General features: G+C 45.8%; 1 protein-coding gene across 1 annotated transcript in view; it reads right to left on the bottom strand.

Moving 5' to 3' along the window:
- Positions 1-27,638, bottom strand: part of NELL2 (neural EGFL like 2) — a 166,270-nt gene that overhangs the window by 31,421 nt on the left and 107,211 nt on the right. Inside the window, exons 14-15 of the mRNA XM_034063122.1 lie at positions 10,716-10,838; positions 8,043-8,138 (exon numbers count right to left, since the gene is read on the bottom strand). Coding sequence (XP_033919013.1) covers positions 8,043-8,138; positions 10,716-10,838 — 219 coding nt within the window. The remainder of the gene's footprint in view (positions 1-8,042; positions 8,139-10,715; positions 10,839-27,638) is intronic.

Below are 27,638 nucleotides of genomic sequence, written 5' to 3'. Positions count from 1 at the left end.
GACACTTGCCAACAAAATAGAGAGCACTTGGAACACATTTCTCCTCACTCATGGAGGAGAAATGGCAGTGGTTCCCCAAGGCTAGGGCACCAAAATCCAGTGACAAGCTGACTATGTCAACTCCAGCATCTTCCTCACTCTTTTCCTCCCACTGCTGGGTTCTGGGTTACGCCGGGACCTAACACCAGACTCAGCACTGCTTCAGGGCTGTAGCAGCATGCAGCCCAGCATGCAAGCTGGACCTCAACAGCTTACAAGCCATAATCTAGCTTCTCTGGGTTTTGTCCTGGATGACAGTTTTTGCTTGCACCAAGGGAGAAGTTTTGAACAGACTATGAGCTTTGAAAATTACTGACGTTGAAATGCCAGACTTGAGTTACTCCAAAAGACCTAACTTTCAGAATATGATGAGCTCCTACTGCACACTGGGGCCTACTAAAATGTTTTACACTGCAAATCATGCTCGAATACTATTGGTTTGTAAAAATTGTATCCAGGCCCTAAAGATTAACTCATCATCTTCTTATTGCTGTGAATTGGAGTCAGCTCTTTAATGTAATGAAACCATTTCCTGCCAGAAGCATGTCCTAAGTCTCAAACCTAGGAGCCTCCCCAAAAATGGGAGCCTGAATTTTCAGGACACCAGGATCCAAGCAGGCCAGGTGGGTTATGAAAGCTAATAAACTGTGGAAGGCATTCCTAGTTCCTACAGCTATTGCTCTTGACAAGTCTGTGCCTGTGCTACCTTCAAGGTAGCTCCACTTCGCTCTTGCCCCTTCTCCTCCTCCATTCAAAGGTCCATGAGACACTTAAAAGTTTCAGAGCATAACATGATTAACCCTATATACTTTATATTAAAGGATTTAGTATGTTGTTCTGGTGTACCTCAGCATGCAACCGGCTTCCCCTGGTTAGACAATGAACTATTGAAGGGCACTCCTCCTACTCTAGGTTTGTGCAGGACCTTGCACTGCAAATTTGAGCCTCTTCATATAACTGTTGTACATCCCAATCCGACTATCCATAATTTATGTCTTCATCGTGAAAATAAAACTGAACAAAAGGCAGATTCCTGAGTTGTTGGGAAAGTTTTGATACTTTCACATCTTACAGAGAGTTTGCAATAGACTGGAGCCAAGAAATTGTAAGAATTCCGCCAAAAGTAATTCCAGTTCTTACAGAATTGGTTCAGTGCTCTCTGGGCTTCAAATGCCATTTGGGTCACAGCTTTAGCTTCAGAGCCTACCTGGCCACAAGCTGATTGTGGTTGTTTTAGCTGAACATAACGGATCAAGAGCTTAAATGGAAGCAGTTCTCTCATGATGGTAAAAGTACTAAAATACTTCATTTTTGCAAAATCAGCAAAGTTAACAAGCTTTCTGGTTACTTTGGCAAAGCCTTCTATTCCAATAGCAGTAAAATTATTTTCCTAATAACTGGGGTATCAGAATTAAAAGGTTTTCACAAGCTTCCTTTGGAGCATGAATAATAATAGTCTTCAATAATCTGAAGCCTGCTATTACTATAGTCAGTGCACACAAACTACTTAATTTGGATTTGCTGAAAAGACCAACAGTCACACATGTTAATTATTTAGCTTATCTAGAAAGTGGCACAAAACTCTAGAGATCTGGTCTATAACAATTTTCACCCAAATTACTTGCCTGAGTTGTGTTTCAGTAGTGTGAGCCACAAATGTTAAGCACAAAGTTACAAAAATTTGTTTTAGAAACAACATTCTTTTCCTTCTCCATGAAGTACTCACAACACCCACACTGTTTTTGTTTGAGCTTTCCACACATGGGGGAAAAAAAAAAGAGGGAATAAATAGAGAAGAGCCAAATAGTACATTTTCGTTGGTTTTGGCTCTTTCTGATAAGAGATCTGATATGAGGGGGTGATTTCACATAGGCGGTGTTCATTATTTTTTTCATAAATTCAGTTATCCATTTAATTAAGCCAACTGTTAGTAATAACATATGGCTGAATGAACATAGGATCTGTAAGTTAGACTTTTTTCTCAACAGTTCCTTTCAAAGGTGACAGCTTTGTGTGCTGGTTTATTTTCAGCAGCTTGCCATGGATTGTTTAAGAACAGGTGGACATGATTCCTGGGATATCCAAGGAAAGTTCATTATCAGGAACTGCAAGTTACAGCTAATCATCCATAAAAACGCCACATACTTCCAACCGACCTGTTAACAAAACCTACACCAAAACACTACTAGTAGCGAAACTCTGCTATGTGATCGCATGCATGATCAAAAGCAGTCCAATACTCAAAGCACAAATACTCAAGAGAAGCTGTAATCGTGTACACACACACTAGCAGATATGCATATATACTAGGAGAACAAATCCACTCTTAAAGCTCTGTCATCAAATTAAAGGGGAGCTACAGTAACATCGAGACCTAACACAGTCATCTTGTGCTGGACTCTAAAATAACACTTTTCAAATACAATTTAAGAGAGCATTGAAAAATGCCATTGAAGAATTAATAACTTTGCAATCAAACAAGGCAGTATTTAGGTATTTCGAAAAAGTTTAACAGACACAGGTATTTTTAGATTCCCGTAATAGTCTCAGGTCTTCACACTGCAGAAGGTTGCCCTACTGGGTTAGCTACTGCTGTGCTTTGTAAGACTTGAAAAACTGTTTAACACACAACCCACACCTCCCTAAGTCAATAACTGCATCCCCAACATGAACAATGCCCAAACCTACATCCATTGGTAACAGAAATAGGATTTCTCCCATGTCTCATTTTTATGTCCTATTACCAATTTAAAAACAAAAAAAAACCCCAAACCAATAAAAAGTTGCTAGAGGTTGATATATCTGCATAATTCTTCCATCTCCTTTTCGTTCCAGTGATCCATTTCCACAGGGCATGGGCCATGATTAATCCAAAAAGCTTCCAAGAGATCATTCTGAGCTGTTGCAAGGCACTCCACAGTGAATATTTCCTCTCATGGAAGTACCTGACTAGCAGTAGTAGTTGATTCTCCTTCTTATGTTTCTGAGAGATGTGGCTCCTACCGACACTACAGAGCACCCGTTTGAAAGCAAAAAAATTCATGAAACCATTAACGTGTTTAAATACACAGGATTTTAACTCTCTTTGCAAAAGCTGCATGAGTTTAAGGGATATGACATAGCCCTTCCATGGCAGCTGAGTGGTGAAAAGAGTTACAGCTGTGCCTGTAAACACAAGCTTCTGGTGATAATCCACCAGAACTGTGAAAGCTGCTCTGAGTTCGGTGTGAGTTTGCCCTGAAACCACATTTCAATCTCAGGGTAATTCAATCAAAAGACTTTTGACTTTTGACCTCTCCCATCAGAAGCAGGCTTTCTACTTCCTACTCAGTGGTGCCCTGTTGATCACTGCTTCCACTCCTCTCTGCTCCATTAGAAGGCTTTGAGGAGCTGTTATTCCCATCACGGAAAACAGTAAATCTCCCCAGCCAACAAGAGCACCAAGGAAATAGGCCAGGTCTTTGCCACTCTGTAGACAGCCTCATTGCAAATGTAGGGGGATGCTCTGAACACCAACAATTTCAGCTATATCAGATCTGGTTGATTCTTGTTCTTGGTCAATGGTCTGTCTACAACATAAGCCTGGCTCCATAGGCAGAACCTAAGTATGGCCAGAATCATCCCTCTCAGGATTTAGGAGGAACACAGAGACACAAATGTGCAAGGATCAGTTTTGGAATGCAGATGGAAAACAGTGAGGTATTCAGGGCTTTCTCCATCTTGGTCTTTACTGGCAAGTTTTGCCTTCAGGAGACCAAAGTTGCCAAGACCAGTGGGAAAGTCTGGTGCAAGAAAAAATTACCCTTGATGGAAGAGGATCAATATATAAATAAATTGGGAAAAAAACAGGTTGATTAAACCTGACAGGATGCACCCAGGAGTGCTGAGGGACCTGGCTGATGTCATTGTGAGGCCAACCTCAATTATCTTTGAAAGGCCATGGTGTCTGAGAGAAGCTCCTAAGAATTAGAGAAAGTCAAATATCCATCCTATCTTTCAGCCTCACCTCCACCCTGGAAAGCTGATGGTATCCCCCTGGATACCATTTCCAAACATATTAAGGAGATAAGGAGATTTGGAATAGGCAGCATTGATTGAGTTATGAAGAGGAAATCATGCCTTACCAACCTGATAGCCTTCTAAAATAAGGTGACTAGGTTGGGGAATGAGAGCAGTGGATGTTGTTTATTTTAACTTTAGTAAGGCTTTTGATGCTCTTGTAACACCCTCAGACAAGCTAAGAAGTGCAGGCTAAATAAATGAAGTGAGGTGGAGTAAAAACTTGCTGAATGGCTGTGCTCAGAGGGCTGTGATCAGCTATACCAACGTCCAGTCGTAGGCTAGTCACTTAGCAGTGTACACCTGGGTAAACAGTGGGTACTGGGCCAGTTCTGTTTGACATTTGGACAAGAAAGCAGACCAACATGTTTGCAGATGATACAAAATTTGAAGGAGGGGTGGCTACACCAAGTAATTGTGTTGCCATTCAGAAGGACCTCAACAGGCTGGAGAAATGAGCCAACAGGAATGTCATCAAGTTCAGTGGGAATGCCAAGTCTTACAGCTATTAAGGAACAGCCTCAGATACCAGTACAGGTTGAGGACTGGTCAGTGTGAAAGCAGCTTTACAGAAAAGGATCTCAATGTCCTGGTGGACACCAAGTTGAACATGAGCCATGAAAGTGCCTTTGCAGCAAAGAAGGACAACAGCCTCCTGGGCTGTGTTAAGAAGAACATTGCCAGGAGGTCAAGGGAAGGTGATCCTTCCCCTCTGTTACATGCTGTTGAGGTCACATCTGGGTGCTGGGTCCAGTACTGGGTTCCCCAGTACAAGAGAGACATGGAGCAAATCAGCGCTGTGAAGATGATTAAGGGACCAGAGCACCTGTCATACAAGGAGAGGCTAATAGAGCTGAGCTGTTCAGCCTGGAAAAGCCCGAGGAGGATGTTATCAATATGTATAAATACCTAACGGTGTTGCGGGAAGCCAGATGCTTCTCAGTCATGCTCAGGAAGAGGACATGGGGGATGGGAAACTGCATTTGAGCATAATGAAAAGAAATATTTACTTTTCTTTTTTTTTTTCACTGTGAGGGTAACTGAACACTGGAATCAGCTGCCCAGAGACCTTGTGGAATCTCCAACCCTGAAAACACTCCAAATCCAGTCAGGCACAATTCTGAGAAATCAGCTCTATTTGACCCTGCTCTGAGCAGGAAGATTAGACAAAACGATCTCCAGATGCTCCTTCCAACCTCATCCTATGACTCTGAGAAAGGATTTAAACAGAACTATTAAAGGCCTTGTAAAGGGAAACAGTAAGAACTAGTGACTGTATTTTCTAGGTTATTCAAACATAGGGTGTGGATTCAACCTCCTGTTAATAATTCATAGACTCAGCAGCTGAATAAAACATATATTTCTATATATGTTTATGGCAAGTTAAAATTGCCAAGATTCTTCAAGAAGCAGTTTTTAAATATATGCAACATAAACAGAAGTAAGTAACATGAGATTGAAAAATAGATTTGGCAGCTTTACATCAATCCGTAACTAAAGATGTCTGCCTAGAAAAGATTACATCACTTTTGTAGATACAGTGACTCTTCAAAAAGGTAAAGCCTCCAGCATAAATTATTTGTAGTGTGAATGTCTTGAATCACTTCAAGCCTAACAAGAAGTACCTTTGGGAAACTCTGCTGCAGGCACTGGGAGTGATATGTATTATCTGAAGCTTGGGTTTTCTTTTATGGCTGTATACAGCCCCATTTTTCTGACAATGCCATCTCAGAGCAAACCAGCTTTTCCTCTTTATTGACAGAACAGTCCTTCCATTTGCCACTCTGACAGCATTTCAGACCATATGTTTCAAAGCCATGTTCAAGTAGATTACAGTCCTACCCCTGCACATCAACATCCAAATGAAGTAACCAGACCCATACCCCTGTGGCTGCTTTCTAGCATTAATTATTTCACCAGTAAGAAAAAATATGATGTTCAGTGGAGATCTACCAGGACAGAGAAACTTCTGCCAAAGCTGACCTAGGAAACTGGTTTTGAGCTGGCAAACTGACGGCAAAACATAACAGGAACATCACTACCTATGGACTATCAGGTCACTGCCATACTAACCTTATGTTAAATACTGAGATCAGATATTCAGAAAGCATCAGATCTGGTCCAAGTCTCTACCTGCCGTTCTATACGTTTCTGAGGGGCAGGAAGGGTTGTCAGTTAGGCCAGCAGTCCAGTTGCTTGTGAAGGACATTTGGGGCTGAATGCACTTAAGCTTAGAATCACAGAATAGTTAGGGTTGGAAAGGACCTTAAGATCATCTAGTTCCAACCGCCCTGCCACGGGCAGGGACACCTCACACTAAACCATGTCACACAAGGCTCTGTCCAACCTGGCCTTGAACACTGCCAGGGATGGAGCATTCACAACATCCCTGGGTAACCCATTCCAGTGCCTCACCATCCTTAAAATAGTTTAAGGTGCCTGAACTTTCCGAACCAGGAGCAGTGTCCCTGGGTTCTCCTCTAAAGAAGAGAGAAGAAAGAGGACTTCCAAGGGCAATTCAAAAAAGCCAGTGAAATCTCTCTTTGACAGTGGCTGTCAATACTTACTATACAAGGAGAGTAAAGCAAATATGCTTCTAGTCTACACATTTCGGGCAGGAGTTATAAAGCTGGAAAGATGAATGTGAGCCTTGAAACTATACACATTATGTTTAGTTGACAAGAGAATGCTGCAAGGAGCATATAAGACAAATATTACTAAAACAAAGTAACTGTTTTAATACTTGAACATTATCTTAGCACACAATTTGTTCCAGGCAAAAACACAACAGTGTTACATTGAAGAGACCTTGGTATCCTGTACCACATTATTTGCAGTCTGTGAAACAGACAGGAATACTTGAAAACTTGCTCTTTTGACATTATTCAAAAAACAGATGAACAATCAGGGTACTGCTTTTCACACAGCATCCCTCTTGTGCACTGTGGTAATATCCGCTCAAATACAGAAGAATGAAAACAATCACATTTCTCACCTCTCAAATGGACGAGATAACACAGAATTCAGATCAGTCTGTGTTTTTCATTAAACTGGACATGTTTACAAGTCAGATGAAAGCAATACTTGCTCAAATGACCTGCTTTCTTCTGTTTGGAAGATTTATTGAAGGCAATATAGAACCGCAACAACAGTCAATCATAGGTGGCAGACTGGCCTTTTATTAGGCATACTGAAGCCAATTAATCTAAGCAAGCTTTCTCTCTTTCCCTCCTGGAGGCATGCACAGCTAGAATGCCTTTTAAAATACTGCAACAATAAATAAAAGTGCTGAAATAATTCATTTGAACTTTGAGAAATTATTTACAGGAACTTAAGATGCTAAGTATTAACATTCTGCATATTCTTCTGGGCAATACAATTCTACTAGATCCAAGACTTAAAAAGCAAAGCTCTAAAACAAGGCTTTATGGTATTGCCATCCTAAGGGACAGGAGGAAGAGAAAGGAATGCTTTGCAAAAGGAGGCAAAAGCAGTAGGAACAATAAAAACCTGCCTTAAAACTGAATAAAGAAGGCTGAGTTAATCAGAAGTCTTCAAATAAGGTTGAAGGTGGGCTACTGAGCCAGTCACAAATTCACAGCATAGAATTAATCAATTACTGGAATTTATTTCTAGATGTCATATTATCAGTGATTTATAGAAGCTACCAAAGGCCATTTGAGGTGAAAAGCAAGTCTATAATAATCTTATTAATTATGAAACATCAAAACCCAAGATGTCTTAATTCATGTTCTCATTTTTGCAGTCCATGTGCTTCTAATTAGAACTGCTGCAATATATTCTCTTGGGAGGCATATAAGAAAAGTAACTTTTCAGTAGCAGCTTCCTCTTTCAGGGCACACGTTTAAATAATCCTTTATTCTTGGATTACCTCAAACATCCTCCTTGGATTACCTTCATCGTAAATTCAGTTATCATCTTACCAGTTTCGCAGCTGAGCCCAGTGAAGCCTTGTGGGCAAGCACACACATTGGAAGCGATACAGGCTCCTCCATTCCTACACCCATCTTTGCAAAATGCTGCAAAATACAAAATCACAATGTATGGGTAACAGAACTACACTCAGCAACTACACAGGCTGCCACGGGCTGCTGGCAGTCTGACATGAGATGCTGTCTGTGCAGTAATATGTGCAGAGATGGCCTTCTCCTTAAGGATAGAGGTCATTAAGAGATGGTTTATGCCCCCGCCTCACTGACCAGATGGGCTGACAAGCTACAGAAGGAGATTAGAGTAAATCATCTGAAGACAACAGCTTACATATGTGCTCCTTCACATGCACAGCGAAGCAGTGAAAGGCAGCATCTTCTCTAGGAACAGACACTTCTTAGAGCAGTGCTGGTCTTCTCTCCTGCCCAAATAAAGGCTGGGCATAATAGGCATAACTGAACACTGAATTGTCTGGGTACCTTATCCCTTGATTAAGCAATTACATTGAAACAATAAAAATAGTAATTTTGCCTCAAGGGATTCTGAAGAATTTAAAAACTTCTGCTATTTACAGTTTTAACTCAGTCCTGGATTTTTCTTTGGCACGATGCAATCTGAGAAGCTGTGCTTACATATTCTGGCGCAGCATTCTCCAGATACAGTTGTGAATATGCGTAAGCTTTAAAGAGAACCCTCAGCAGACAAAGAAATGTAACCATTCTGATAGAAAACACAGCTGCTGTTAAGTGCTCTGACTGCATCTGCAATACAGAATCAGAAATTCTCTGGTCACAAGAAACTGTAGGTGAAACTAGGCAGATGGAGGTTATCACCAACATGAAGAGTTGCTCCAGGGTGCTGATCTAGCCCTGCACTTGTAAACCAGCCACCAGAGATGCTAGGCTTCAGGTTGAAGCTGCTCTGTGTGACACACCATTGATGAGGTCTTAAGGCTCATCTGAGCGAGAATATGAGTGTTACCGATTTGAGCTTTCCACCTCTCAGTTTCCAGGCACCAGCCTTGTGGCGTGAGATCCCCGGCACTGAGTGAGACATCTAAGCTCCCCAGTGAGGGATGACATGGTACACAGGAGCACAGCTGGCAGCACCATGCATGAAAAGCTGCCAAAGGCCTGGGGACAAGAGGCACATCCAGGTCTCTCTGAAGGACACTGGCATCCAGCCAAGGGCTGCAGAGTAGTACATTTCTCAACAGATTGCAATAAATGGTCTCAGAGCTTTCTCCTGCATACCATCTCTTCTGTACTGAAAAAGGAGGGAGGAATGCACTTTTCTTTCACAGCAAAGCCAGGTGCCCTCTGAAATGTCACACCTGCATTCAGAGTGCTTATTCAGGGAACAGAAGAGCTGAATTCACTGCTTTTAAGGTTAGGCACCTTCTCTTTGACCCAAAATCTCAATTACCTGTTTGTAAGCTAACATATCTCCAGCAGAAGGATTGAGGAACACTCCCAAGCACAGCACAGGTTAAGCTGCACTGGCAGACCTCTCTTCTGAGAGGAGTGGCTCTGGGTTTCAACCTCCTCAGGCTAAGACTTTTACCCTTCCCAAGAGGAGGGAGCCCAGCATAAAAGGGCATATTTGCAGGCATCTCTCCCTCTATCCATGGGTTTGACTGGAAGCAGACCAGGTTTTGTTTTACAAAGTGCTCATTTATGTTAGGAATATTTAGAAAAATCATACTGTGACTCAGGTGAGGGAATCTAAGTACTAAGATCTTAATCAGGCTTAGCAAATAAAGAAATTGTGGGTTGCTTAGCTTTGATAATACACACCAGCAAAAGGTATTTATGGGATATTACCCATGTTAACTCCATCCCTTTAGATTCTGACACCTAACAGATCAATAGGACTGCGGCACAATTTCAAGGACCACTGGGTATGTTATTGCTGCAGCTGGACCACTTCTTGAGTCTAAGCCCACTGCCCTGCAGCTACACTACTTTTATTTCCAAGCATCCTCTAAATCCTATGCTCAGAGCCTGAGGATTTCCAAGGATTTGGGCCCAAGAACTAAGTAACACCTCCTCTGATATGAAATGCAATGGAAATAAATGCAGTGCTGTATCTCTGGGTAAGCATCTTACTAAAACTAGAAGTATAACTTTGAACATTTACCAGTGAATGAGAACATTAGAAAGCAAGGCACCACCTCACGTGCAGCAAAGGTTTTGTGCATGTATGTCTACCGCTTTTCCCATTTACAATAAAAAGGCAGAGCACATCAAACAAATTTCAATTCATCCAAGAAAAATAGCAAGTGATTGACAACACACAGCATAGATATGACAGTGTAGATCTGACAGTGTTTTCACAGATGTAACTTTGTTGGTAACTCTGGGCTTTCTTGAATAGTGTAGCATGTATAGAAACTGTTAAATTTACACAGAAATTAAACATAATTACTTCAAATTTTAGAGCATACTATCTATGTATGCATCATCCTCAAATTACTGTGAACACTGCCAAATGCAAAGTCGTTTTATATCTGTCTGTGAAGATCTTCTTATAGGGGCAGGACCTAAATGCCTAGCCTAGCAATTTGTCTGTCTTCTTCAAGGCACGTGCCCAGATTTGTATCAACTATGACAAAGCACCTCATGCAGTACAAAGACTGCCGAGCCCTGGGGTTTTCAGCAGCTTACCTTTGCAGATGGTACCATTTCCCGTGTAACCTGGTTTGCAGACACAGTTGTGCCCACCAACAGTGTTGAAGCAGAGAGCATTTTCATCACAGTTGTGCTGGTTTGTTACACACTCATCATGCTCTAGAAAGAAAAAAGAATTGGATGGTCCTGAATTTTTAAAACACAACAAAATAAAAGCTTTGTATAGGCTTCCATATTAAAAAGAGATAAACACAGTAGTAGTTACAGACAACAGGGCTATGTGAGCATGTAACCATGGGATAGCCACAGTTTGTATTTTTAGCACATACTAGCATGTGATAACTGTGCTGCAGCATAATTCCACTTTCATTAACAGGGAGCCACTGTCATTATACTTTCTATGTGGGCTACAGTGTTCTTGTAAACATTTGCCGAAGAGCCAGCTAGCATACTGAAAATCCATATGCTGGTTCTACTATATAATTTATTCATGCAGTTTTATCTTATGCAGGATTCACGGGGTTTCCTTCAGAAAGCTGAGTAATGGTGCAAGACACAAGCTCCAAACTGCAAAAGATACAGTTAGCAGAAGGCAGGACTTCAAAACATAGCCCATGTTTTCCATCCCTTTGGTGCAGATGCAGCACTTAATTTAGATGAAAAAAACCGAAAACAAAGGTCTGCCTGCTGTTCAAGGGACTTTTGATATGGTATGCCCCAGCACTAGAGTGTGATGGATGAGACTCCTTGCTCAGGTGATTAGACTTAGATACACCACAAAATACCCCTTTTGGGTAAACGGAAAGTCTGGACAATATGGTTTTGTATTGATTTGCAATTCACTGCTCAATCGGAAGCAAACAAACAAAAAAGTGTGTTTAGATTACTAAACATTTTACTGTTTCCATTTGTGGTGTTTAAGGAATGGAAAATGCGATTTCAAAATAAGATGCCCTAAAGTAACATTTCAAAATGCTACACGAAATGCTCTGCTGTTTTCAATATGCAGTATCTTAGTCTGTAGTCATCAAAATGAAATGTTTCCATTTTCTGGAAATATTCCTTGCATTTTCCTTAAATAAACAGTATTCATCATTCAGAGCCCTGAAATTTTAATTTCAGGAAAAGCAACTGTTTCTGGAACATAAAGGCACCTAACTTCAATCAGCACACATGGACTAACCTGCATGTGAGGTTTTCATAGTAACCATTTTGCCCAAGATTTAGCAAATTCTATTATTGCAGCTTATGCCAGCTCTGGCTATCTGACACAAATCTGGAGCTGAATCATCTTTCTTCCCTCATTTTGGGTATGTCACACTGTTCTGAATCCTCCCCTTCATAAATAAAGTCTGCACAGACTTGTCAGAAAAATTAATTTCTTAACATTTTCAAATCACTATGGAAATATTCAACTTGCTGTTTCAATACTGGCCATAAACTGTAAGAGTATAAAACTGACAGAACGGCACATCTCTAATCCATCAGTAGATATAAATCGTCCTCTTGGTAATGGCAAGAGCCTATTGCTTAAAAGGGAGGGAAAGTCACCACAATGCAGCTAATCAATTTTAAACACTACCTAGATTTAGATGTTTGGGTTTTTTTTGTGGGTTTGCTCTTGGTGTTGTTGTTGAGTATTTATTTGGTTGCATTTTTATAATACTAACCTAATATCCCCCTTCTAAACAAGTATGTATGTCTCTGACATCATCAGCAATGCCCCCCTCAATCCTCAGCCTGGAGGCACCAACACTTACTGAGCTGAGTCCCTCACTGGATGCAGCAGAGCACAGGCTTCAGACCTCTGCCCTGAAGCATGAGATTTAATTACTTTGCTCTCAGCATGAATAACTAAAATTGTTATTGTTCACCAAATGATCCAGCACTTTTAAAAGCCAATTACAATATTTGACTCCAACCTCCTAATACAGTGAAATCTCTTGTGGTGGCCAAAACAGTATTTGTGCTAAATCAGTCCATAAAATAAAAGAAAAATAAAGTGATGACCATGCAAAATAGGCAAAAACTGTTATCTGTACAGTAATAACATCCTGCCTTGCTCAGTCTGTGTTTATGTTCTTATTTAAATATGGTATGCTATTTAAGTATTAAATATATACTGCTTTCTCATTTATAAAGTTTCTGCAGTAACATACAATAGGAAAATAACTATGGAAATGTGTGAAACGTCAGGCACTCAGCAAGCAAAAAAAAAATCTTGCAAAACCATTATCTTTGTATGTTAGAAGGAAGGGTCTATACAACAATGCACCACACTGATAAACTCAGCTCAAATCACTGAATTTGACAAACTAAGTTTATTTAGCTTCCTCAGTGAGGAAGTGTAGCCATCCACCCCATGCCTTAGGAATTCAAAAGCATCCCTGGCACATATGGCAGCTCTTTACGACAGATAAGAGTATATTAGAGGAAAGCAGGCGATCATAGACTGTCACGCTAAGAGGAACACCTCTATGCACATGGCTGGAGCAGCTCTGAAAGCCTATCAAGGCACCCACAGGTAGGGCAAGTGCTCTGGCCTCAGTGCCAAGAAAACTTGCTATTGGTATTCTAGTCCAAGGTATTAATCATATTTATAATACCCTGCATTACCAGGGCCTTGAAGATCATTTGCACAGATGTATGTCCGTCATATAAAAAGATGAATGTCACACCTGAGTGTGCCTTCCTAGCTGTTACTCTCTGGTATAAGAAAAACTACTGAGTCTTTAAGATGGATTTTTCTTAAAGTGTACAGTAGCAACAAAATTAATTTTCCATCAGCTAAGTAATGGGGCTTGAATCAAAGATAATATGCTTGGTTTCCTACTCTAAAGAACCTTCAGTATCTTATCCTCCTGGAAGAAAGTTCACAGAAGAGGCTTGCTAACAATTCAGGAGGCTCGAGCATATAATCCAAACTGTATCAAACCAGACAGCACTTCTGCTTCTGTGGTTATCTGCTCAAACTTCAGGTCTATTTTTATTTAAATCAAAGAGTAGCAACTCATTAAAAATTCATACATCTGATAAATGATTCTTAAATTGAAGTTTACATGTCTTTTTTTAGGAGGAAAATGCCTTGGAGCAAGAGGAAATTTTGTGATTCAATGAAGGAAGCAGAGATTTCAAAATTATAGGAATGGAAAAAAACAGCAAAAAAAAAAAAAGGATCAGGATATTTTACAATGCATATGGATTTGTCACTATATTATCTGAGCTTAGCTTCAATAACACACTTAAAACCATCTAAACATAATACTTCTTAATATTCATTCCCATAGAGGCACCTAATAGAGCAGTCACCCTACACTGCAGGACTGGCTCTTATATGGATTAATTACAAATAGTTAAACTACACTCATAATCCTGTACACAAAGCATCTTACTACCTTCATTCTTCCAGCATATGGCACACTATCCACACCAATTTAAGGAGATCATCAGAAGTAACTTCTTCCAGAATTCCGTATTAGTAACAAGTTGGACTGTCTAGTTTTATTAAAGATAGAAATACTTATTTATAATAAGAAGGGTGGTGCTTCTTTGGTAGCTCTTCCATTAATTCATGCTTATCACTTTGGTTGTTTTTTTAATCATGCACTTGCTAAGCCACCTTAAATAACGAATGCACTGCAGAGGCTGAGTTCAGCAATCTTGTATGTCAAAATAGGAACTGTAGAAGCAGATAGGACTGTGCATTACAGAGAAGCAAAAACGCTATTTCATAGAATCATAGAATAGTTAGGGTTGGAAAGGACCTTAAGATCATCTAGTTCCAGCCCCCCTGCCATGGGCAGGGACACCTCACAATCTCTTAAAGAGAACCATTAATATGATTTTTTAAGTTCAAAACCCAGTATATAAACATTATTTGCTTTATTCAGAAGTGTCAGTACTGGCCAAATGTATTTCTGATACTGCAAGAAGAACACTGAAGTAATCTTTTTCAAGCATCTTTAGAAACATTTAACAAAAGTTCTATATTGTCTCACTGGACACCATAATGAAGATGTGGAGAGGCCAGGTACAGTAGTATTACAGAGGCAAAGAAATAAGAATTACTTTTGCACAGAGATTTTAATGATCAACAAACCTGAATTTGCATAAGCATTTGTATAAAGACCAAATGCACTAGTTTCAATGATTACTTCTAAAGCCTTATTATCTAATATATCTAAATTCCATTTTACACTGTTCAGGATTCTGGTCAGCAGTGTTAAAAATTAATAACATCTCTGTTCTGGGAATCAACCAGAATTTTAAATATGGTATGTATATTGACTAACCTATCTCTGGAATGAGGTCTTTCTTGATAGAAAAAAATTGTCAGCTCCAAAATTTGCTCCATGGTAATAACAACAGTAACAGTGAGTACGAATATTCCATTAAATAGCTGTTATGACATAAATTGACTCAGAGATGCAAAAAAAATATATGGCAACATAATTATTTCACTTATGCACATTTGGGTGTGCAGAAAATCAATTGTTACACATACACAAGCACATATGTATATGCACATACAGTAATGGCGATGTACTTTAATTTGTTTTGAAATCATACTCCAGAATATTCCATATAGTTTGCTTGACAAAAATGTTGTTACTTCAGAAGGATATCTAGGGTGAACTACTGCATCCTAGGGAAAAAGGATGCTGGCATAAACTGATAGGAACTCACTAGATCCTGTGATATATGTCAAGGCAATGACAGCTGCGGATCTATCTTAATGAAGTTCATTATCTGTGTAGAGATTCTTCCAAAACCCAGTAAAATTTAACGTGCTGTCCACGAGGTGTGTCACCTGCCTCCTCCTTGATACCTTAGCACTATGCCACATCCACATCAGCCCCTAACATTCCGGCTGTGTATTTCATGATTAAAAATAAACAACAAAACTCAACATATTTCCTACTTTCATATCGCAAGCCTTCCCAACATTTGCCTTAAGCAAATACCTCAAATATCAAAGAAAAAAACAAACAACCAACACAATTCAATCCAACAGCAAAAAGGAGCAATGACTTGAGTTGCATCATTTACTTACAGGTAAAGAACATTATGTTGGCAGTTTTTCTGAACCATCTATTACCACCATTGGAAAAGAATCGACACACTTAAGGTGCAGAAAAGCATAAAAGTGCCCCAAAATGAAAATAAAATACACCCTTCTAATTGTAATCATAGAATCATAGGATCACAGAATAGTTAGGGTTGGAAAGGACCTTAAGATCACCTAGTTCCAACCACTCTGCCATGGACAGGGAAACCTCACACTAGACCACATCACCCAAGGCTTTGTCCAACCTGGTCTTGAACACTGCCAGGGATGGGGCATTCACAACCTCGCTGAAAAACCCATTCCAGTACCTCACCACCCTAACAGTAAAGAATTTCTTCCTTATATCCAGTCTAAACCTCTGCTGTTTAAGTTTCAACCCGTTACCCCTTGTCCTCTCACTAAAGTCCCTAATGAATAGTCCCTCACCAGCATCCCAAAACATTCCATCATTCCTTTTCTTCTACTCTGGCTGTGCTCCAGACACGGTCTGGGGTTTGTCCTGGTGTCGCAGGTGAATTATTCAGGGAAGCCATCCTTAGTGGGTTAAATAAAAGGGCTTTCTTCATGATGAAGCAAAGATCAAATGGTAAGGAATCAACGACTGAAGGAAATCACAGCGTAAGCAAATGGGGATAAAGTAACAGCGGAATGTGAATGAGAGTCACAGGAACCATTTAGGTTGGAGAAGGCCGTAAAGGTCATCGAGTCCAACCGTTAAGCTAACACAGCCAAGTTCACCAGGAAACCATGTCCCTAAGCTGGCCCTTGACTCTGCACTTGCAGGTGGAGCAGCCGCCCCACTGACCTGGGTGCCAAGGGCTCGGGTCCCTGCCTATGCTCTTCACAGCCAGCCCCAGGTGACCTGTGGGTCACAATGGGTGACCCAGGTCACAATGGGTGCTGTGCGGCCGAGGGTGCCCCTGCCCGTATCTGGGGCACACCCAAGCCAGCGGTGCTGATGTCACAGAGGCCACAGTGACTGGTGCCGGGGGCAGGCCTATAAAAGGGGGAACGCAGGGCACAGTGCATCCCTGCGACCTGGTGAGGTGCGGGGAGCAGAGGGCAGGGACAGGGCTCTCGGGGGCCTGCCCAGGGACTAGGGGGTTCCGCACCACAGAGCTCTGGCCTGTGCTGCAAACTCATCCGTGTCTCTCTCCTGCCTCAGAGGTAGCAGAGGAGCATTTGGAGAAGAAGCCTCAGCGCTGCTGCGACAGGGACTCTCCAAACCCCCACCTTTGACGTCTGACACCTCCGAAAGGAGCTGTAGGACCCCTGACGCGATGGAGCAGGGTGAGAGCAAAGTCCCCCTCCTACAGCCTGGCACAGGGACTCCTGAGGCTCTTGGCATGGACCGGGAACGTTGGCAGGGGGAGGCAGGAGCTCCAAAGACACCCTGAGGGAGGGCTGCTCCTCTCCTTGGCAAGAGGGACCAGGGCTGGGCAGTGCGCACCCTCCGGGACACCCACGCCTACACTGCCCTTTCCTCTCCAAGGCTTCCAGCCGTGCTCAGCAGCAAGCTAGGCAGGGACAGAGCAGCCCTTGGGGGCAATCCCTCAGGGATGCATCCCTGGCCCCACGGAGGTGCTCATTCTCAGTGGCATTTGCTCTCTCCCCTCCAGCATGCGTGCTATGTTGCCGCGCAGAGGCAGACAAGGACATCTGCGGGACAAAACTGAACTATCCAGGGTTCTGTGCCCATTACTTTTGCCTGGTGAGTTCCTCTGGGGCTGCTTTCATCTTTGCAACGCGCCTGCCCTGCCACATGCCCCTCATCTGCTCCTTGTCTCTGCTCTTCTGCAGCGTTTTGCCACTGACTTTCAGCCACAAGGGGCGCAAGCGGAAGATCGAATGAGATCTATTTCTACGGATGCTCTACGTAGAGTCGAGCAGGCAGCCCAGACGGTGAGGATCTGAGATGATCAGGGTGGTTTGTGCCAGGAGAGCTCTGCGGGAGCTTAGTGCAGACACCAAGAACAGAATCCCAGCCTTTCCACCCAGCTCTGGGACAGAAGTCTTGCTCCCAGCAGCTCCACAGAGGCTCCAGCACAGGAGCCTGCTCTGCCAGCTGGATCTGTGGCCTGTGATCCAGCTGGGGACACATCCTGCGCCCTGCCCCGAGCTGTGGGTCTGGCTGTGGAGACCGTTAGGCTGCCGCTGATGGCGGCTGCTCTGCTCTTTCCAGGTCTGCTTTGTGTGTGGCGAAAGGGGGGCCACCATCACCTGCCAGGGGACGGGCTGCGACCGCAGGTTCCATCTCCCCTGTGCCACGGAGGGTGGATGCGTCACCCGTTACTTCCTGCCGTACAGGTACCCCCTCTACCCTTCTCCCCATCACCAGGGAAGGACCCAGCGCTTCTCATCTCACCCATCCCTTCCCTCTCCCATAGCTCCTTCTGCTGGGAGCACCGCCCACGGCAGCAAGACCTGGAGGTTCCAGAGGACACCGAGTGCCTCATCTGCCTGGACCCACTTGAAGGCAGTACCACCTATGGGACCATGGTGTGCCCAGCGTGCAAACACGCCTGGCTCCACAGGGCCTGCATCCAGGTAGGAGCCGTTCCCTTGCTCCAGGCACAGCAAGCTCTCAGCAGCACCAGAGCCTCACTCACGCTTTCTGTTTCTCCTGCAGGGACTGGCCATGCGTGCTGACAAGTTTGGCTTTCAGTGCCCTCTCTGTCAAAATACGGAACTCTTTCCAACAGAAATGCTCCTCATGGGGATCCGAATCCCCACAAGGTCGGTGTCCTGCCAGCCAGCACTGTGCCACACCTGGACCTGCCCCTGCAATTGTGGCCCTCTGCTCAGCCCCAAGTCTAGGCTTTAGCTCCATGCAGGAGCTGGAAACAGGCTGTCGGGGGAAGAGCGGGGAGGCCCTGCCTATGCCTTATGCTGTGGCAGCAGGGGCTCATCAGTTTTCCTTTCTCCATCAGACAAACGTCAGCGAACAACAATGCATATGCAGAACTCTATCAGGGGTACGGGAGCTGCGATGCCAGGGAGTGCCTTTGTCCAGGAGGCAGGGAGGAGGCAGAGCCAGACGGGTAAGTTGCCACAGATGCACCCTGGGGCTCAGCATGGGATCTCCGTCTCAGCAAGGGCTTGAAGCAGAAGGGCTGAGAACAAGAGCTCTGCTGGACAATCCCGTGCTGTGGGCACTTTATCCTTAGAGACATGAACCCATTTCTTTTCCCAGGCCCTGGCAGCTGTTCCTGTGCCGCACCTGTATTGCTGTGGGCACTCACAGACACTGCTCCTATCTGGGCGACAGCGATGAGGCCACATGGGATTGTGACATCTGTGCTGGCCTGGGCAGCTGTAAGTGTCAAAGCACCCGACTGCTCCTGGGCTGGGGCCAGTGGGCAGGCAAGGCCTGGCAGCGGGTGCCTGGTGTGGGCCTGGCAGAGCCTGAATGCTCCAGGAGGGCTGGGCCACCGCTCTGGCCTACCCTGCCCCAGGCCTGGGAGCCAAGCTCTTAATGTTCCTGCTTTCCCTTGTAGCCTCCACTGCCAGCTCACAGCTTCCTGGTCCCAGCACTGCTGGCCCAGCAGCATCGGGGCAGACTCTGGAACCTCAGGCACAGGATTCCAGCAGCCCCAGCAGCAGCACACAGGGGCCATCAGCACCACAGCACGGTCGTCCAGTGTGTGAGGGCAGCAGCCGCTCCAGCCACCCGGGGCCTGACCGACGGCGACACCAAACACGGAGCACCCGTCAGGCCGAGACACCCTACACGTGCCCTACAAGGCTGCACGAGAGAAGCCAACGGCCAGCAACACGCGCTGCCAGCAACACCCGCAGCCAGGATGTGCCAAGCCTGTCACAAGGCTCCCCATCACCTGACACCCACAGGCACAGCACCACCGGGCAGCAGCCATCGGCGCCATCCCCTGACTCTGCACCACTGCAAAGGAGCGGGAGCAACAGATCCGGTGGCCCTATGCGGGCACGAGACCGCTCCCGTGTGCAGCGCCGAGCCCGAGCTCCCTACGCACGGCCCAGAAGACACTCCCAGGGCAGCAGCTCGAGCTGGGAGGAGCCCCCAGCAGGGCACGAGCGAGCAACAGATACTTATTTCTGAGTGAATCAGGATTAAATTAAAATAATTTAAATAAAGAGAATATATTAGCTATTTTCTTCTGTTGAGGCCTTTGTAGTCTTGACCTCTATTTACTTTTGGCCTCCTGTCTCCTCGCCACTGATTAGGTATAGATCTGTAGAACCATGGTGCCAATCTGACTATCCAACATGGCAGTGACAACAGATAAGAGTTACCTGAATTATCAATAGCTGACACACATAAATGCCTACTTGCAATTTATCTTAATTAAAGCTTATACCATTCATGCACAAGATAAGAATTAGCAGTAATTATATGGGTAGTTTGGAAGACTTATTCCATTAAGATCATTTTTCCAATTTAGAGACAAGGATGTCGTGTGGGACAGTGTCAAATGCTTTGCACAAGTCCAGGTAGGTGACACCAACTGCACCATCCCTGTCCATCAGTTCTCTGTCATTTGCAGGTCAGCCTTGTGGTTTCGTTTATTGCCAATAATTAAGCAATTCAAGGTAGATTATTTCACTCACAAAAAGCAAATATGCTTTGGGAAAGCTGTGCTGCAAACCATTCCCGCTTTTTGTCTCCACATAAACTCCATGCACATCACCAGAAATCAGCTACCTTGTTCCTCACTGACGTAAAGGAAAAAAAGGACTGTGGCTTCCCACAGAGCTGCAGAGTCACTGATGCTGCTAGGTACCTGTGAGGATCACCTAGTTCAACCTCAGCTCAAAGCAGGGTCAGCTACAGCAGGATGCCCAGGGCCATGTCCAGCAAGGTTTGAATAGCTGCAAGGATGGAGAGGCCACAACCTCTCTGGGCAGTCAGTGCCAGTTTTCACACACCCACATTCTGAAAAGCTGTGCGTTCTGGGGGTTTTATTAATGGCATTTCCTAAACTTCAGCTTGTGCCCATATCCTCTTGCTCTTTCACTGGATACCACAAAGTCTGTCTCTGTATCTTCCCATCAGATACTTATACACATGGATAAAATCCCCTGAGCCTTGTCTCCTCTGGGATGGTTTCTTCCCATTGTCTGAAGAAGGAGTCATCTCCTTCTTTCTGATCTGGTGGTCTGTGGCGAACACCCACCACAGCATCACCTCCATTGGTCTGCTCTCTGAGGAGTATCACCTAGCAGCTCCCAGCCAGCTCATTGTTTGCTCCCAAGGCAAAGTTCCCTCACATCATGTGCAAAACCTGCTGTGGTTCCTCACTGCCCTCCCCTGTCATTGCTGTGATGGTTTTGCCCCACTTGATCAGGAAGATCACCTTGCTTTGGAGACACCTTTGATCCCCACAGAAGATCCCATATTCATAAAAGCCCAGCCCTTGCTCTTGACACCAAATATGCAAACAGTTGCAGACCTACAGGGTCTGTCCACTCCTTCTCTAGCCCTACCCCATAAATGAGAAAACCATCTGGGCCACATGTCCTCAACCATGACCTGTGAAAACTTATAGCCATAACTCATATGCTCCGGGTGCCATTGACTCTATCACTGATGCTCACCTGAAGTGAGTGATAGCCCAGCGGCTGGACAAGCCCAACCAGTGTGTCTACAACATCCGAGATCTGAGCCCTTGGTAAGCAGAAAACATCCCCTAGAACACAGGTTGGGTTGACAGATGAGGACTCCATCCCTCACAGTCACCCATGGCCACCAGCCTTCTTTCTCAGGCTCAGATGCTTTACTGGACAGAGCTCCAGCCCCGCATCAGCACCCACAGAACTGAAGCTATTCTGTAGTTGCATATCTGCAGGGGGAGCAGAAGCCTTCCTCCTGAAGCCAGAACTCACAGGCTTCTGCCTCTGCCACCATGGGAATCTTCACTTCTGTATCAGTGCCTGATAAGCACAGAGTTCCATCACATTCTTCAGTACAGCCTGGGGCTCAGGCTTTTGTATCTTCAGGGTCCCAGAGAAGAACTAATCTTTTCCTGGACTACTGCATCAACTGCTACCCCTGGGAGCTGTGTTTTAAGGCCAGCAGCTGCATAGGCTTCTCCACAGCACCTGCTGAAAGGGTGCATGATCTTCCCAAACTAGGAGGCAGCTGGAGAAGGAGAAAAAGCTCAAAGCACCTTCTGATCAGACACAGCTGGCAGAGCTCATTACAAGTTGCCAGAGCCTGCTGGAACACAGGCCTCCTGTAGTTATCCCTTCCCAGCTGCAGCCAGCACCCTGAAAACCCTTGAAGAGTTCCCAGGTCTCCAGCAGCCCCACAAGTTCCCAGGAGATCTCAAAGGAAAGCAGAGAAACTGCTCATCTGTTAGCTGCCTCTTTTAGCTGCGCTCACCGCACGAGTTTCATGGAGTCCCCATGACTGCCACGACCAACAGCGGCTTCTCTGTTTTTATGGATAAACAATACACCAGCCACTAAGTGGACCTTTGAAGGTCCATCCAACCCAAAACATTCCATCATTCCTTTTCTTCTACTCTGGCTGTGCTCCAGACACGGTCTGGGGTTTGTCCTGGTGTCGCAGGTGAATTATTCAGGGAAGCCATCCTTAGTGGGTTAAATAAAAGGGCTTTCTTCATGATGAAGCAAAGATCAAATGGTAAGGAATCAATGACTGAAGGAAATCACAGCGTAAGCAAATGGGGATAAAGTAACAGCGGAATGGGAATGAGAGTCACAGGAACCATTTAGGTTGGAGAAGGCCGTAAAGGTCATCGAGTCCAACCGTTAAGCTAACACAGCCAAGTTCACCAGGAAACCATGTCCCTAAGCTGGCCCTTGACTCTGCACTTGCAGGTGGAGCAGCCGCCCCACTGACCTGGGTGCCAAGGGCTCGGGTCCCTGCCTATGCTCTTCACAGCCAGCCCCAGGTGACCTGTGGGTCACAATGGGTGACCCAGGTCACAATGGGTGATGTGTGGCCGAGGGTGCCCCTGCCCGTATCTGGGGCACACCCAAGCCAGCGGTGCTGATGTCACAGAGGCCACAGTGACTGGTGCCGGGGGCAGGCCTATAAAAGGGGGAACGCAGGGCACAGTGCATCCCTGCAACCTGGTGAGGTGCGGGGAGCAGAGGGCAGGGACAGGGCTCTCGGGGGCCTGCCCAGGGAGTAGGGGGTTCCGCACCACAGAGCTCTGGCCTGTGCTGCAAACTCATCCGTGTCTCTCTCCTGCCTCAGAGGTAGCAGAGGAGCATTTGGAGAAGAAGCCCCAGCGCTGCTGCGACAGGGACTCTCCAAACGCCCACCTTTGACGCCTGACACCTCCGAAAGGAGCTGTAGGACCCCTGACGCGATGGAGCAGGGTGAGAGCAAAGCCCCCCTCCTACAGCCTGGCACAGGGACTCCTGAGGCTCTTGGCATGGACCGGGAACGTTGGCAGGGGGAGGCAGGAGCTCCAAAGACACCCTGAGGGAGGGCTGCTCCTCTCCTTGGCAAGCGGGACCAGGGCTGGGCAGTGCGCACCCTCCGGGACACCCACGCCTACACTGCCCTTTCCTCTCCAAGGCTTCCAGCCGTGCTCAGCAGCAAGCTAGGCAGGGACAGAGCAGCCCTTGGGGGCAATCCCTCAGGGATGCATCCCTGGCCCCACAGAGGTGCTCATTCTCAGTGCCATTTGCTCTCTCCCCTCCAGCATGCGTGCTATGTTGCCGCGCAGAGGCAGACAAGGACATCTGCGGGACAAAACTGAACTATCCAGGGTTCTGTGCCCATTACTTTTGCCTGGTGAGTTCCTCTGGGGCTGCTTTCATCTTTGCAACGCACCTGCCCTGCCACATGCCCCTCATCTGCTCCTTGTCTCTGCTCTTCTGCAGCGTTTTGCCACTGACTTTCAGCCACAAGGGGCGCAAGCGGAAGATCGAATGAGATCTATTTCTACGGATGCTCTACGTAGAGTCGAGCAGGCAGCCCAGACGGTGAGGATCTGAGATGATCAGGGTGGTTTGTGCCAGGAGAGCTCTGCGGGAGCTTAGCGCAGACGCCAAGAACAGAATCCCAGCCTTTCCACCCAGCTCTGGGACAGAAGTCTTGCTCCAGGCAGCTCCACAGAGGCTCCAGCACAGGAGCCTGCTCTGCCAGCTGGATCTGTGGCCTGTGATCCAGCTGGGGACACATCCTGCGCCCTGCCCCGAGCTGTGGGTCTGGCTGTGGAGACCGTTAGGCTGCCGCTGATGGAGGCTGCTCTGCTCTTTCCAGGTCTGCTTTGTGTGTGGCGAAAGGGGGGCCACCATCACCTGCCAGGGGACGGGCTGCGACCGCAGGTTCCATCTCCCCTGTGCCACGGAGGGTGGATGCGTCACCCGTTACTTCCTGCCGTACAGGTACCCCCTCTACCCTTCTCCCCATCACCAGGGAAGGACCCAGCGCTTCTCATCTCACCCATCCCTTCCCTCTCCCATAGCTCCTTCTGCTGGGAGCACCGCCCACGGCAGCAAGACCTGGAGGTTCCAGAGGACACCGAGTGCCTCATCTGCCTGGACCCACTTGAAGGCAGTACCACCTATGGGACCATGGTGTGCCCAGCATGCAAACACGCCTGGCTCCACAGGGCCTGCATCCAGGTAGGAGCCGTTCCCTTGCTCCAGGCACAGCAAGCTCTCAGCAGCACCAGAGCCTCACTCACGCTTTCTGTTTCTCCTGCAGGGACTGGCCATGCGTGCTGACAAGTTTGGCTTTCAGTGCCCTCTCTGTCAAAATACGGAACTCTTTCCAACAGAAATGCTCCTCATGGGGATCCGAATCCCCACAAGGTCGGTGTCCTGCCAGCCAGCACTGTGCCACACCTGGACCTGCCCCCGCACTTGTGGCCCTCTGCTCAGCCCCAAGTCTAGGCTTTAGCTCCATGCAGGAGCTGGAAACAGGCTGTCGGGGGAAGAGCGGGGAGGCCCTGCCTATGCCTTATGCTGTGGCAGCAGGGGCTCATCAGTTTTCCTTTCTCCATCAGACAAACATCAGCGAACAACAACGCATATGCAGAACTGTATCAGGGGTACGGGAGCTGCGATGCCAGGGAGTGCCTTTGTCCAGGAGGCAGGGAGGAGGCAGAGCCAGATGGGTAAGTTGCCACAGATGCACCCTGGGGCTCGGCATGGGATCTCCGTCTCAGCAAGGGCTTGAAGCAGAAGGGCTGAGAACAAGAGCTCTGCTGGACAATCCCGTGCTGTGGGCACTTTATCCTTAGAGACATGAACCCATTTCTTTTCCCAGGCCCTGGCAGCTGTTCCTGTGCCGCACCTGTATTGCTGTGGGCACTCACAGACACTGCTCCTATCTGGGCGACAGCGATGACACCACATGGGATTGTGACATCTGTGCTGGCCTGGGCAGCTGTAAGTGTCAAAGCACCCGACTGCTCCTGGGCTGGGGCCAGTGGGCAGGCAAGGCCTGGCAGCGGGTGCCTGGTGTGGGCCTGGCAGAGCCTGAATGCTCCAGGAGGGCTGGGCCACCGCTCTGGCCTACCCTGCCCCAGGCCTGGGAGCCAAGCTCTTAATGTTCCTGCTTTCCCTTGTAGCCTCCACTGCCAGCTCACAGCTTCCTGGTCCCAGCACTGCTGGCCCAGCAGCATCGGGGCAGACTCTGGAACCTCAGGCACAGGATTCCAGCAGCCCCAGCAGCAGCACACAGGGGCCATCAGCACCACAGCACGGTCGTCCAGTGTGTGAGGGCAGCAGCCGCTCCAGCCATCCGGGGCCTGACCGACGGCGACACCAAACACGGAGCACCCGTCAGGCTGAGACACCCTACACGTGCCCTACAAGGCTGCATGAGAGAAGCCGACGGCCAGCAACACGCGCTGCCAGCAACACCCGCAGCCAGGATGTGCCAAGCCTGTCACAAGGCTCCCCATCACCTGACACCCACAGGCACAGCACCACCGGGCAGCAGCCATCGGCGCCATCCCCTGACTCTGCACCACTGCAAAGGAGCGGGAGCAACAGATCCGGTGGCCCCATGCGGGCACGAGACCGCTCCCGTGTGCAGCGCCGAGCCCGAGCTCCCTACGCACGGCCCAGAAGACACTCCCAGGGCAGCAGCTCGAGCTGGGAGGAGCCCCCAGCAGGGCACGAGCAAGCAACAGATACTTATTTCTGAGTGAATCAGGATTAAATTAAAATAATTTAAATAAAGAGAATATATTAGCTATTTTCTTCTGTTGAGGCCTTTGTAGTCTTGACCTCTATTTACTTTTGGCCTCCTGTCTCCTCGCCACTGATTAGGTATAGATCTGTAGAACCATGGTGCCAATCTGACTATCCAACATGGCAGTGACAACAGATAAGAGTTACCTGAATTATCAATAGCTGACACACATAAATGCCTACTTGCAATTTATCTTAATTAAAGCTTATACCATTCATGCACAAGATAAGAATTAGCAGTAATTATATGGGTAGTTTGGAAGACTTATTCCATTAAGATCATTTTGGAAATGACAGATGGTTAATTTCTTTAAGACTTCATATTAACTAGTTTAAACTGTAATTGGCAGGGAAACTTGAAGTCTCAGTATATGCACACCAACTTCAAAGAGCAAATGTTGTAAACTTATTGAATTATGCTATTTGCTGGAGTGGATCCAAAGAGGGGCAGCAAGCTGGTGAATGATGCAGAACACAAGTCTTATGAGAAGCGACTGAGGGAACTGGGGCTGTTTAGTCTGGAGAAAAGGAAGCTCAGGGGTACTTTATCACTTTCTACTACTACCTAATAAGAGGTTACAGCAAGGTGGGTATCAGCCTCTTCTCCCAAGTAACAAGCAAGAGGAGAAGGGGAAATGTCATTGAGCTGCACTAGAGCAGGTTTATATTGGATATTATATATAATTTCTTCACTGAAAGATTTGTCAAGCATTGAAACAGACTGCCCAGGGAAGTGGTGGAGTCACCTTCCCTGAAGGTACTTACCGGATACATTGATGTGTCACTTAGGGACATGGTTTAGTGGTGGACTTGGCAGTGTTAGGTTAGCAGTTGAACTGAATAGTCTTAAAGGTAATTTCCAACCTAAAAAATCCTATGATTCTGTGTTTTCCATATATTTTAATGCTAAATTTTTGGATTAACAGTCCCAATTCAGGTATGCATTCAGGTATGCCCCAATTCATTCTTCTTCATTCTTCATTAGTCTTAGAGTTACTGTCACAAAGTTTACCCTTAGTTAATGCTGAAGTTCTTAATGACCACTAGCAGTTGTCCTCTATTCAAAGATGGGGTTATGAAAGGCCAGATCTCCCTACAACAGTCTATTCACCACTCATCCTGTTGATTTTCACCTTCATCCACTTCCATATATCCATGCTGATCTTGGTCCTCATTTTTTAATTCTTTCTTCAGTGGAGCCTTAAACAATAATTTCTGTAGATCTATGTCCACAGTTTTCCTACTTTTTTATCTTAATTATGTTGATAATAAAAATAGTTCTGGCATGTGCATGCTCTATTTTCAAGGTCTGTTTAGAGACCATTCTGCTTGCTGAAATGCCGTTTCTGTCTGTAATTACTAGTCCATTGTTGTTCTTCAGGGAGAACAGCTGAAATCATCTCATCCAGATGTCTAATCCCTTTTATCTATTAGCTTATTTGATTATTCTATACATGATGCTAATACGAAGAAAAGAAAAAGGAAAAACAAGAAAACATTACAGAAGCCTTAGGAAGAAAATCCTTTTCGGGATACAGCCAAAATCCAGTGTTCCCTTTCATATACATTATGAGAAAGCTCTAGGACTGTATCCTAGTTGTACTGCCAGGAAGATATAACAGGGGAACCTGGTTTTAGCTGAAATACAGTTAATTTTCTTCCTAATATCTGGCACAGTGGTGTGTTTCGGCTTTAGTCTGAGAACAATGCTGGTAACACCAATGTTT

The sequence above is a fragment of the Melopsittacus undulatus genome, chromosome 5 (genome assembly GCF_012275295.1).
Source record: "Melopsittacus undulatus isolate bMelUnd1 chromosome 5, bMelUnd1.mat.Z, whole genome shotgun sequence".
Lineage (NCBI taxonomy): Eukaryota > Metazoa > Chordata > Aves > Psittaciformes > Psittaculidae > Melopsittacus > Melopsittacus undulatus.
Note: the sequence above shows the minus strand (reverse complement) of the source record. Positions and strands in the feature narration are given on the sequence as shown.